The sequence below is a fragment of the Bos grunniens genome, chromosome 10 (assembly GCF_055505025.1).
Source record: "Bos grunniens cultivar Pamir isolate PY7600 chromosome 10, Bosgru_T2T1.0, whole genome shotgun sequence".
NCBI lineage: Eukaryota > Metazoa > Chordata > Mammalia > Artiodactyla > Bovidae > Bos > Bos grunniens.
In genome coordinates this window covers 52073248-52087185 of record NC_141174.1, presented here as the reverse complement: position 1 = coordinate 52087185, position 13938 = coordinate 52073248, and the positions used below count along the sequence as shown (strand labels likewise).

The window sequence follows — 13938 nt, the reverse complement described above, 5'->3', positions numbered from 1 at the left end:
GAGACACACTTGTTCTTGGACTTCTACTCTCCAGAACTGTGACAAAATAGATTTTTGGTGTTTAAGTCACCCAGAATGTGGTACTTTGTTATGGAAGCATAGCAAACAAATACACCATGCAATAAACATCTCCTAAATATCTTAATGTGCTAGACTGTCCCAAAAGACAAATAAGGCATAGACTTATCCTTAAGAAGTTCAGTCAGTTCAGTCGCTCAGTCATGTCCAACTCTTTGCGACTCCATGGACTGCAGCACACCAAGCTTCCCTGTCCATCACCAACTCCCAGAGCTTGCTCAAACTCATGTCCATTGAGTCAGTGATGCCATCCAACCATCTCATCCTCTCCTCAATTGTCCCCTTCTCCTTCTGCCTTCAATCTTTCCCACCATCAGGGTCTGTTCTGATGAGTCAGCTCTTCACATCAAGTGGTCAAAGTATTGGAGTTTCAGCATCAGCATCAGTCCTTCCAATGAATATTCAGGATTATTTCCTTTAGTATTGATGGGTTTGATCTCCTTGCAGTCCAATGGACTCTCAAGAGTCTTCTCCAACACCACAGTTCAAAAGCATCAATTTTTCAGTGCTCAGATTTCTTTAAGGTCCAACTCTCATATCCATACATGACTACTGGAAAAACTTTGGAAAAACATAGCTTTGACTGTACCGATCTTTGGCAAAGTAATGTCTCTGCTTTTTAATATACTATCTACGTTTGTCATAGCTTTTCTTCCAAGGAGCAAGTGTCTTTTAATTTCATGGCTACAGTCACTATCTGAAGTGATTTTGGAGCCCAAGAAAAGTGCAGCAGACAGAGAAACCTATCAGTAGGTAATTAAAATACAGTGTCATGAAGGAGGTATGCACTGAAACACACTGAAGTAAAATCTAATTCAACCCTGAAGGGGAGGCTGTACCAAGGAAGGTTTTTCAGAAGAATAAAAGGGAAAAGTGAAATGGGAAGAAATGAGACTTGATTACCCTATTTTCCACAGTAGAAGTTCTCTGAATGAACTACATATTAAATGATGAAATACACCTACAAAATTTTAAAAACCAGTGATCAGAAAGACAACACATGATCTTCTGAAAGATAGCATATTATCTTCAAAGATGGCATTTCACTTCAAACAATTATGTCTAGAATTATTAATACTGTTAAGAATAAAAGATGAAAATAACATGACTTCATTTATTTATCTACTTATTTACGACTGTGCTGGGTCTTCCGTGCTGCACAAAGATTTTCTCTAGTTGTGGTGAGCGGGGCTACTTTTCATCACAGTGCTTGGGCTTCTCATGGCGACTTCTCCTGTTGCAGACCATTAGCTCTAGGTACGAGGGCTTCAGTAGCTGCAGTGTTCAGGTTCAGTAGTTGTGGCACATGGGCTTTGCTGCCACGCAGCATGTGGGATCTTCCCCGATCAGGATGGAACCCATATACCCTGCGTTGGCAGGTGGATTCTCAAACACTGAACCACCAGGGAAATCCAAGATGACTTCTTGGGATACTTATCAGCATATGAAAGAAGAGACAAAGGTCCACAGAACTACAAAATTTCTCCCAGAAGTTTTGTGAATTTAATCTGAGACAAAGGAATCTACCTCACAAGAACTAAAGCCCTATGTTCTCCTTTAACCTCTACCTGTAACACTAAGCTCCCTACCACTCTCATCAGGCAGCAGTCTTAACTTCATTACCCTTCAGTAGACAGAGAAGAACGGTAAGCTAGAACATACTTGTAAGTTAAAACAGAATAAAGAGCAGTCCCAAAACTTGTCTGGAAATATACAGATAATCAGCAACATAAAATGAGGTGTATAATTAAAAATTAGCCTACACCATGAATTCTAAAAGCTGTTTTCAGCAATGATTTCACATGAAAGCATAAATGGAATGTTCAGCATAGTCTCAAGTGACACAAAGCTGAAAAAGAATTACATATAAACTGAATAACAAAGACCTGAAAATAAAAGTTTAGAATGAGATGAGCAAAATTATTTAAAAGCAAAAACTTTAATATAAAGTACAACTAAGTTTACCTTATATATAGATTAAAACCATAGGGGAGGAATTTTTACATTTTTCACCAAATAATTTCCCTAAAGTCAATAACTGTGTAATTCAGAGACAGTCACTTACAAATGCTCCAAGTTGTAATTCTGGTCTAGTTCTACAAAAAGAATATATCATATAACCATCCTTTTTTGGGGCCTTGAATATCAAAGTTTTCTGCTCTGATTGATCAAATTTTAATTTTTTAATTTATGATTTTCCTAAATCATCACTGTGTAGTCACTTTTATGAAAACAGAAAGAGAAAAAGTGAGTTCTACCAACATCTTCCTCATTGATACTCACCTTCACAGGGATAATTCTCTCGACACCACTCCCAAATTTCAACAAAGAAATTCTCCCCAAACTAATAACATGCAAAAGTAAAATGTATGTCAATATAATAGTGCAAAGCACAGGAGGGAAGCAAAGAGAATAAACCATTGTAAGTTTCTTGTATTATACGTGAAATAAACTATTATTCCTTGAAGACAGGCTCTCAAAAAACTCAAGTCAAAAGAAGCCAAGAAATAGGGAGAAAAAAGGAACAGAGATGGGACAAGTAGAAAACAAACAGCAAGATGACATTAAAGCCAACTGTATCAAAACAGAGTGCTATTAGCACATGGATGACTGGAAAGTTCAGAAATAGCCTCACACATATCATCAAATGATTTTCAACAACAGGTCCAAGACAATAGGGAAGGAGACTCTTTTCAACAAATGGTGGTAGAACAACCAGTGAATTACATGGAGGAATTTTCAACTTCTACCTCACATGAGACAAAAAAATAACTCAAACAGATCAGACTTAACCCTAAAAGCTAACACTTCAAAAAGAAATGGGCAGAAAATGTACATGATGACACCACGAGCAAAGATTTCATAGATCACAAAAAAGACTAAACATTTTAACAGATAAACTGGACTTAATCAAAATAAAAACCTCCTACTCTTCAGATACCATTAATACCATTAAGAGAAGAAAAAGTCAAGATAGCAAGCTTAAGACAGAGAAAATTACATGTACATCAGATCACATCAGATCAGATCAGTCGCTCAGTCATGTCCGACTCTTTGCAACCCCGTGAATCGCAGCATGCCAGGCCTCCCAGTCCATCACCAACTCCCAGAATTCACTCAGACTCACGTCCATCGAGTCAGTGATGCCATCCAGCCATCTCATCCTCTGTCATCCCCTTCTCCTCCTGCCCCCAATCCCTCCCAGCATCAGAGTCTTTTCCAATGAGTCAACTCTTCGCATGAGGTGGCCAAAGTACTGGAGTTTCAGCTTTAGCATCATTCTTTCCAAAGAAATCCCAGGGCTGATCTCCTTCGGAATGGACTGGTTGGATCTCTTTGCAGTTCAAGGGACTCTCAAGAGTCTTCTCCAACACCACAGTTCAAAAGAATCAATTCTTCGGTGCTCAGCCTTCTTCACAGTCCAACTCTCACATCCATACATGACCACAGGAAAAACCATAGCCTTGACTAGACAAACCTTTGTTGGCAAAGTAATGTCTCTGCTTTTGAATATGCTATCTAGGTTGGTCATAACTTTCCTTCCAAGGAGTAAGCGTCTTTTAATTTCATGGCTGCAGTCACCATCTGCAGTGATTTTGGAGCCCCCCAAAATAAAGTCTGACACTGTTTCCACTGTTTCCCCATCTATTTCCCATGAAGTGATGGGACCGGATGCCATGACCTTCGTTTTCTGAATGTTGAGCTTTAAGCCAACTTTTTCACTCTCCACTTTGACCCTCATCAAGAGGCTTTTTTTAGTTCCTCTTCACTTTCTGCCATAAGGGTGGTGTGATCTGCGTATCTGAGGTTATTGGTATTTCTCCCGGTAAGTACACGTAATTAAAAAAACTAAGATCATGGCATCTGGTCCCATCACTTCACGGCAAATAGATGGAGAAACAATGGATACAGTGACAGACTTTATTTTCTTGGGCTCCAAAATCACTGCAGATGGTGACTATAGCCAGGAAATTAAAAGACACTTGCTCCTTGGAAGAAAAGCTATGACAAACCTAGACAGCATATTAAAAAACAGAGACATTACTTTGCCAACAAAGGTCGGTACAGTCAAAGCTATGGCTTTTGCAGTAGTCATGTATGGATGTGAGTTCAGTTCAGTCACTCAATCATGTCCAACTCTTTGCGACCCCATGAACTGCAGCACGCCAGGCCTCCCTGTCCATCACCAACTCCCAGACTCCACCCAAATCCCATGTCCATTGAGTCGGTGATGCCATCCAACCATCTGACCCTCTGTCGTCTCCTTCTCCTCCTGCCCTCAATCTTTCCCAGTATCAGGGTCTTTTCCAACTCTATGGTTTTTCCAGTGGTCATGTATGGATGTGAGAGTTGGACTATAAAGAAAGCTGAGTGCCAAAGAACTGATGTTTTTGAACTGTAGTGTTGGAGAAGATTCTTGAGAGTCCCTTGGACTGCAAGATCAAACCTGTCAATCCTAAAGGAGATCAGTCCTGAATATTCATTGAAAGGACTGATGCTGACGTTGAAACTCCAATACTTTGACCACTTGATGTAAAGAACTGACTCATCAGAAAACCCCTGATGGTGGGAAAGATTGAAGGTACGAGGAAAAGGGGATGACAGAGGAAGAGATGGTTGGATGGCACCACGAACTCAATGGACAAGAGTTTGAGCAAGCTCTGGGAGTTGGTGATGGGCAGGGAAGCCTGGTGTGCTATATTCTATGGAGTCTCAAAGAGTCGGACATGACTGAGCAACTGAACAACACAACACATAATTTACATGTATATATTACACAAATACACACCCAACTTGAATCCAGAATATATGTAAAACTCTTACATCTCAGTAAGACAAGCCCACCATATAACAGGTAAACAATATTTAACATTTTTCTAAACACATACATATACAATGGCAAGTACACACAAAAATGCTCAATAGTTTCCATTATCAGGGAAATGCAAATTAAAACCACAAGATACAACTCTATACCCAAAAAGGGCTAAAAGGCTGAGAAGACCAAAACACCATGTGTTAAGGGATGTGACACAGCTGGAACTCCACATACAACTCCAAGCAGCTTCAAATTCCACACCTAGGTTGGAAAATACAGGTATACAAAAATGTTTGTATGCAAATGTTCACTCATAATAACCAAACAGTGAGAAAAACAAATCTCCAAGGAGTGAAAAGATAAACAAATTTCGATATATAGGTATAATGGGATACCAAACAGCAACAATAACAGCAGCCAAGAAGGAGCTACTAATACAAGTAAACATAACAGATGAATCTCAAAAACATCCTGCTAAGGGAAGGAAATCAGAAACAAAATATCTATACTGATTTCATCTGCATGAAGTTCTAGGTTAGGCAAATTTAATGGAAGAAAAAATCAAAACAGTGGCTGTATTCTACAAAGGACTGGGAAAGAACTGACCAGAAGGTACATGAGGGAACTTATCTGAGGTGATGGTAATGTTCTATTTCTTCCTAAGATTTTGATTACACAAATGTGTACATTTAACAATACTTAAATGGTACACTTAATATCTGTGCATTTAACTATATGTAAATTTTACTTCAAAAACAAAGAACTATATATAAATATTCAACTCTAGTTAATGATATGGAAGCTGAATTTGTTTAGGGGTAAAATGCACTGTTTGCAACTTAATTTAAAATACAAAGCCAAACAGCAATTGACTTGAATGGCAAATGATTACAGGAATGGAGAGATGGAAGGATATGTGATAAAACAAAAAGCAAATTGCTAACTGTAGAATCTAGGTAATAGGGAAATGGGCATTTGCTGTACAATTCTTTTAACTTTAATCTGCTTGAAATTTTCCACAGTAAAATGCTAGCAAGAAAACATTTGATGAGCAAAAGAAGCCAGACACAAAACAGTAATATTACATAATTCATACGTATATGACATTCTAGAGCAAACAAAACTAATCTATAATGTCAAAAATCAGATCAGTGGTTGCCTGGGATAGGAGCTAGGGATGACTTATGGCAAAGGAACAAGAAAGAACTTCCTAGGGTAATAGAATGTTTTATGTCCTGACTGGGGTGTTGGTTACATGGATGTATATATTTGCCAAAACTCACTGAACTGTACAGTAAAATATGTACCTTATACTTTTTATAAAATTATACTGCAATTAAATTGATTTTTAAAATGTGTTCACTATAAAAAATCTGAAATACACACAAAAAGCACAGAAAAATTAAGTCCCTCATAATCACACTATCTTTCCTTCTCTTTTGACAACAGCCATGCCCAGAGGAGAAAAAATACAGCTTAATGTTTTCCTGAAAGGCAATACAGAAATACATGTTAAGCTCCTGAATTCTGGAATTCCTTTCTTAGGTTGACTCAAAACCTAATGAACTAAAATCCCTTCAATCCCATCATTGCTATGAGCCTTCATCAAATTACTAATCATTCTGTGACTAAATTTCCTCACCTGAATAATGGAAATATTTACCTCAAAGTTTTGTTGTAAATGTTAAGCCATCACCCTGGCAGAAAAAGTCCACAATCTTCCCCTGCCATGAATTTTTTCTTTTGCAGGCCTTCAATTCTGTAGGTACACCCATCTCAAAAGTCAGTCTTATTTGAGAGAACCTCAAGTTCCTCTTGTTGATCAGACTGAACCCCTGAGTTGTTAAAGCCCGAAAACAAGGACTGGGGTAACAAAATAAAACAGAAAACTAGATTAGAAAAGATGTCCGTTGCCTTGAGAATGTAAGATCTAACATCCTGAGCAACACTATCCAAGGGTACAATTTCTCCCTGAGTGAATTCCAAGAAGCAGGGCAAAGACTAATAGAGTTTTGCCGAGAAAATGCACTGGTCATAACAAACACCCTCTTCCAACAACACAAGAGAAGACTATACATGGACATCATCAGATGGTCAATGTCAAAATCAGATTGATTATATTCTTTGCAGCCAAAGATGGAGAAGCTCTATATAGTCAGCAAAAACAAGACCAGGAGCTGACTGTGGCTCAGACCATGAACTCCTTATTGCCAAATTCAGACTGAAATTGAGAAAGTAGGGAAAACCACTAGACCATTCAGGTATGACCTAAATCAAATCCCTTATGATTATACAGTGGAAATGAAAAATAGATTTAAGGGCCTAGATCTGATAGAGTACCTGATGAACTATGGACTGAGGTTCGTGACATTGTACAGGAGACAGGGATCAAGACCATCCCCATGGAAAAGAAATGCAAAAAAGCAAAATGGCTGTCTGGGGAGGCCTTACAAATAGCTGTGAAAAGAAGAGAAGCGAAAAGCCAAGGAGAAAAGGAAAGATATACACATCTGAATGCAGAGTTCCAAAGAAGAGCAAAAAGAGATAAGAAAGCCTTCCTCAGTGATCAATGCAAAGAAATAGAGGAAAACAACAGAATGGAAAAGACTAGAGATCTCTTCAAGAAAATCAGAGATACAAAAGGAACATTTCATGCAAAGATGGGCTCGATAAAGGACAGAAATGGTATGGACCTAACAGAAGCAGAAGATATTAAGAAGAGATGGCAAGAATACACAGAAGAATTGTACAAAAAAGATCTTCACGACCCAGATAATCATGATGGTGTGATCACTGACCTAGAGCCAGACATCCTGGAATGTGAAGTCAAGTGGGCCTTAGAAAGCATCACTATGAACAAAGCTAGTGGAGGTGATAGAATTCCAGTTGAGCTATTCTAAATCCTGAAAGATAATGCTGTGAAAGTGCTGCACTCAATATGCCAGCCAATTTGGAAAACTCAGCAGTGGCCACAGAACTGGAAAAGGTCAGTTTTCATTCCAATCCCAAAGAAAAGCAATGCCAAAGAATGTTCAAACTACCGCACAATTGCACTCATCTCACACGCTAGTAAAGTAATGCTCAAAATTCTCCAAGCCAGGCTTCAGCAATATGTGAACCGTGAACTTCCTGATGTTCAAGCTGGGTTTAGAAAAGGCAGAAGAAGCAGAGATCAAATTGCCAACATCCGCTGGATCCTGGAAAAAGCAAGAGAGTTCCAGAAAAACATCTATTTCTGCTTTATTGACTATGCCAAAGCCTTTGACTGTGTGGATCACAATAAACTGTGAAAAATTCTGAAAGAGATGGGAATCCCAGACCACCTGATCTGCCTCTTGAGAAATTTGTATGCAGGTCAGGAAGCAACAGTTAGAACTGGACATGGAACAACAGACTGGTTCCAAATAGGAAAAGGAGGACGTCAAGGCTGTATATTGTTACCCTGCTTATCTAACTTATATGCAGAGTACATCATGAGAAATGCTGGACTGGAAGAAACACAAGCTGGAATCAAGATTGCCAGGAGAAATATCAATAACCTCAGATATGCAGATGACACCACCCTTATGGCAGAAAGTGAAGGGGAACTAAAAAGCCTCTTGATGAAAGTGAAAGAGCAGAGTGAAAAAGTTGGCTTAAAGATCAACATTCAGAAAACGAAGGTCATGGCATCCAGTCCCATCACTTCATGGGAAATAGATGGGGAAACAGTGGAAACAGTGTCAGACTTTATTTTTCTGCGCTCCAAAATCACTGTAGATGGTGACTGCAGCCATGAAATTAAAAGATGCTTACTCCTTGGAAGGAAAGTTATGACCAACCTAGACAGCATATTCAGAAGCAGAGACATTACTTTGCCAACAAAGGTCCGTCTAGTCAAGGCTATGGTTTTTCCCGTGGTCATGTATGGATGTGAGAGTTGGACTGTGAAGAAAGCTGAGCGCCGAAGAATTGATGCTTTTGAACTGTGGTGTTGGAGAAGACTCTTGAGAGTCCCTTGGACTGCAAAGAGATCCAACCAGTCCATTCCGAAGGAGATCAGCCCTGGGATTTCTTTGGAAGGAATAATGCTAAAGCTGAAACTCCAGTACTTTGGCCACCTCATGCGAAGAGTTGACTCATTGGAAAAGACTCTGATGCTGGGAGGGATTGGGGGCAGGAGGAGAAGGGGACGACAGAGGATGAGATGACTGGATGGCATCACTGACTCGATGGACATGAGTCTGAGTGAACTCTGGGAGTTGGTGATGGACAGGGAGGCCTGGCGTGCTGCAATTCATGGGGTCGCAAAGAGTCGGACAAGACTGAGCGACTGATCTGATCTGGTACTTTGATAAAAGTTGTTTCTGCTTTGTCAATGTGATCTAGATCAAAAAATGTAACCTGGAGAATATTCATTAAAGAATATGATGTTCTTAAGAAGGAGATAAAGAGTCATAAGAGAAAAACTGACATTTTACAACTGAAGGTAAAGACATACTGAAAACTGGATGGGGGAACACTTCTAGAGTGTACACTCATATAAAGTGAACTTCATGAAGAAAAATAAATGATTTAGACCATGTAGATCATGCCTGCTATTCTGCTCAATGAGTAAATGCCCCAAATGTGTCCAAATGGACACAATAACGTAACATTTTACTACTTTCTGGTTGGTCTCACTTTCCATGCGCCTCTCATGATATGAGCATCTTGCTGTCAGATTGTAATGTTAAGAGGCATTTATTTTTCCATGTGGACATGGACCACAAACACAGCCTACTACTTCATCTGGTGTTTAACAATGAAACACAATTTGTTCCAATACTGAAGGAAAAATAGGATGTTTTGGGCTTTTAGAGACCGTGTATCTGTATTTTACATTTTATGGGCAACTTTAGGGATTTCCAAGGTTATTTGGACTAAATGACATTTTTGTCTTCCTTGAATCTGTGCATTCAGATAGCAAGTGAAAATCTTTTGTGGCAAAAAGCAAAACTAGCAAGCTATTAAACAATCCTAGGGTACTGGTTTGGGGAAACCAAGGAGTTACTATCCAGTATACTAATGTCAGCTACTTTACTCTAAAAAGCCTTCGGAATTTTTTTTTTGCTACCAGTAACTGCTCAAGGTGATAATTTAAAAGATAGTTAAAACACTACCCTGTTCCAAGAATTTCACGTTCTACATAAATACAGAAATCCTAACCCTAATATGGGTTCCCATATATGTTAAGTCTAACCTACACTTACGCATATACTTTTGAGGCAATCTCAGGATTTTAGCTTTAGTGTACGTACACTGTGACTTCTTCCTGTTACAGAAGACAGTGGCAACTGAGAGAGGCAACTCGGGATCAGTAAAGGTGATGGAAGACAAAAGAACAAAAATCTTTTCAATTGAAATTTGTTCAAGATAAAGGCAGATGACGAAAAACAAGTCACGGCCTTAGAACTACTACCCAGAACTGCTATCCATGAGGAAAAATATTCACTTACACAGGAATAAAATGGGTAAACGCAAGTCTAGGAAGAAGGTTTTAGGAAGATCAATTCAGTTCTAGCAGGATAATAACCGATTAGGCTACCCAAACTTTTTCAATTCCAAACATCTGGAAGCAGATCAGGATCTGGAAACACCACCCAAGTAATAGAAATGAAATTTAGAGGAGAAGCGGCTGCAACGCCGAGCGGAGGAGGCAGGAACCTGTAGGCAAGCAGGAGCTGGGTGGGGACCATGGCCGGGATCACCACCATCGAGGCGGTGAAGCGCAAGATCCAGGTTCTGCAGCAGCAGGCCGATGATGCAGAGGAGAGGGCCGAGCGCCTCCAGCGGGAAGTGGAGGGAGAAAGACGGGCCCGAGAACAGGCTGAGGCTGAGGTGGCCTCCTTGAACCGTAGGATCCAGCTGGTTGAAGAGGAGCTGGACCGAGCTCAAGAGCGCCTGGCCACTGCCCTGCAAAAGCTGGAGGAAGCTGAGAAAGCTGCTGATGAGAGTGAGAGAGGTATGAAGGTTATTGAAAACCGAGCCTTAAAAGATGAAGAAAAAATGGAACTCCAGGAAATCCAACTCAAAGAAGCTAAGCACATTGCAGAAGAGGCAGACAGGAAGTACGAAGAGGTGGCTCGCAAGTTGGTGATTATTGAGGGAGACTTGGAGCGCACAGAGGAGCGAGCCGAGCTGGCAGAGTCCCGTTGCCGAGAGATGGATGAGCAAATCAGACTGATGGACCAGAACCTGAAGTGTCTGAGTGCTGCTGAAGAAAAGTACTCTCAAAAAGAAGACAAATATGAGGAAGAGATAAAGATTCTTACCGATAAACTCAAGGAGGCAGAGACCCGTGCTGAGTTTGCTGAGAGATCGGTAGCCAAGCTGGAAAAGACAATTGATGATTTGGAAGATAAACTGAAATGCACCAAAGAGGAGCACCTCTGTACACAAAGGATGCTGGATCAGACTCTGCTTGACCTGAATGAGATGTAGAGCACCCCAGCCCCGCCCTGCCGCTGCTCCTCCCTCTCACCCCGACTCCGCTGGGGCCAGCCTGCCCGAAGCTGACCTTTAAACTGAGGGCTGATCTTTAACTGGAAGGCTGCTTTCTCCTTTCGCCACCTCTCCCACCCCCTACTCCTGTGTCCTTTTCGCCAAACTGTCTCTGCCTCTCCCCAGAGATTCCAGTTGGGCTAGAGGCTGAGCACCTTTGGGAACACGTTTAAGGGAATGTGAGCACAATGCAAAGTGTCTTTAAAAGCATGTTGTGATGTACACATTTTGTAATTACCTTTTTTGTTGTTGATGTAACAACCATTTGTAAAAAAACATTCCAGATAATTCCGTAGTTCTGAAGCAGCAGTCTAATCCCTTTCTCACTTTTGGAAGGTAACATTTCAGCTTAATGCATATTGCCTTCTCCAGAGAGAAAGGGAAAAGGTTTGGGCCTGCCTTACTGAGAGCCTAGCAGTCCAGAGAAAGGCTCCATTTGGGGAAACCTCATTGCCCTGTAAAAAGTACCTGCCAAACCAGAAAGATGATTCCAGGAGGAGTTAGCCAAAAAAAAAAGTGCTGTTCAGGTTTTCAGCTTTACAGTATCTTTGGACAACCTTTTTTTTTCTTTTTTCATCAGAAGTGACCAAACAATTAAGATGGTGAAACCTCTGAGACCAAATCCTTGTCCTAGCTCTACCCTGTTCCCAACTGCTCACAGAATGGATCATGTGCCCCTTATGTTGAAGTGACCACTTATTTGCTCTCCTGCCTCCTTGAAAGAAAGGAAAGAAAATTATGTTTTGCCACTGATTTAGCCATATGAAACTCATCTCATCACCGTTTTCTGGGTCTGAAGCTGCTGTCTCTAAAAGTGCCATCTCATTGTGCTTTGTATCGGTTAGTGCTGGAGAAATCTTGAAAAGCATATGTACAAAACTTTTAAAATTTTATATTATTTTGGAACTTTGCTTCTTTGGGGTTGAGGCACACTGGTCACCCCTCTGCCTGTAAGAGCTCTCTACAGTCTGTGGGCTAGCAGTGTGCTGATCTTTTAAAGTTTCTTTCCCTACCCAATCCCCCTTTTTTGATGAGGTTTCAGTGAGGTCTGTTAGGTGTGCATCCTGCAGCTTAATTGGCTTAAAATGTTCTCTCCTTTGGTGTCTCTTTGGGGACCAACTGGGAGAAAAAAAAAAACCAATAGTGTAACCGTTTTGATACTGAAAATTGATAAATGTCTTTTTGAAATAAAGAATCAGTCCCTCCAAAAAAAAAAAAAAAAAGAAATTTAGAGCAGTTTATTAACATGTTAAGAGATACAATATCACTGATAGTATATTAGTTGCCATTTACTTATGTACTGTGGTCAGTCAGTAAATATTTATTGAGAGCCCATTACAAGTTCTAGGCACAGGCATCAGCAGTGAATGGAATACAGAAAGTTTCTCAAGGAACCTGCATGTGAATGAGGACAAACAAGACACAAGGAGACAAATAAATAAGCAAGATAATTTTAGAAATATGTTCTCTTAAGGAAACAAAACAAATAGTAAAGGTTAACCATCAACAGTGTCTTAGATAAGAAGCTAAACGACACAATCATGAGAAGGAAGCAGCCACCAGTCAGCCAAGCTACACAGTTCTGGAGGAAGAGCGTTCCTAGCAGGGGGAATAGTAAGGAAAGATCATGTGGCGGGAACAAACTCAACATGTACAAAGAACACGAGTGGGATCAATGGGAGAGGATGACACACAAGGCGCCAGAAGTGGTCAAGGGCCAGATCAGATAAAGCCAATAAAAAACTACATACCATGTTTTAATTTCATTTTATCCTCACTAAAAACTATTATCTCCATAGAACTGAGACCTACGGAAGTCAAATGACTTGCCTAAAGAGGTCTGACACAAACACCTGGCTCTTAATTCCTACAAAAATTGCTGGATTTGGTCTCTCTTTTTAAAAACTAAATGTATAGTTATGAGGGCTTTTACATGTTCACTCAATACTCCAGTTCTGAGATCTTATTTTTACATATAATCATTATGTTGCTGCTGCTAAGTCGTGTCAGTCGTGTCCGACTCTGTGCGACTCCACAGAAGGCAGCCCAACAGGCTCCTCCATCCATGGGATTCTCCAGGCAAGAGTACTGGACTGGGGTGCCACTGCCTTCTCCGATAATCATTATGTTGCTGCTGCTGCTGCTAAGTCGCTTCAGTCGTGTCCGACTCTGTGCGACCCCATAGACAGCAGCCCATTAGGCTCCTCTCTCCCTGGGATTCTCCGGGCAAGAACACTGGAGTGGGTTGCCATTTCCTTCTCCAATGCATGAAAGCGAAAAGTGAAAGTGAAGTCGCTCAGTCGTGTCCGACTCTTTTCGACCCCGTGGACTACAGCCCACCAGGCTCCTCCATCCGTGGGATTTTCCAGGCAAGAGTACTGGAGTGGGGTGCATTGCCTTCTCCGATAATCATTATGTTACTCGACCACAATTTCTTCTCTTTATCATGAAGATTTTCAGAACTCAGCCTCCATAGTGAGGGAATGGTTAAGTTTTAATAAAATGAAATAACTACTAAA

General features: G+C 40.5%; 2 protein-coding genes across 20 annotated transcripts in view; one reads left to right on the top strand and one right to left on the bottom strand.

Annotated features, from left to right (window-relative positions):
- Nucleotides 1–13938, bottom strand: part of RNF111 (ring finger protein 111) — a 96179-nt gene that overhangs the window by 72058 nt on the left and 10183 nt on the right. The gene's annotated exons all lie outside the window — the stretch shown is intronic.
- On the top strand, nucleotides 6059–12646 carry LOC147364531 (tropomyosin alpha-3 chain). The gene has a single exon (XM_086321268.1). The coding sequence runs from the start codon at nucleotides 10613–10615 to the stop codon at nucleotides 11357–11359; it is 747 nt and encodes a 248-aa protein (XP_086177394.1). The 5' UTR covers nucleotides 6059–10612; the 3' UTR covers nucleotides 11360–12646.

What these genes read in the sequence shown, in the direction of transcription:
- LOC147364531 (XM_086321268.1), top strand. Translation starts at nt 10,613, where the DNA reads ATGGCCGGGATCACCACCATCGAGGCGGTGAAGCGCAAGATCCAGGTT.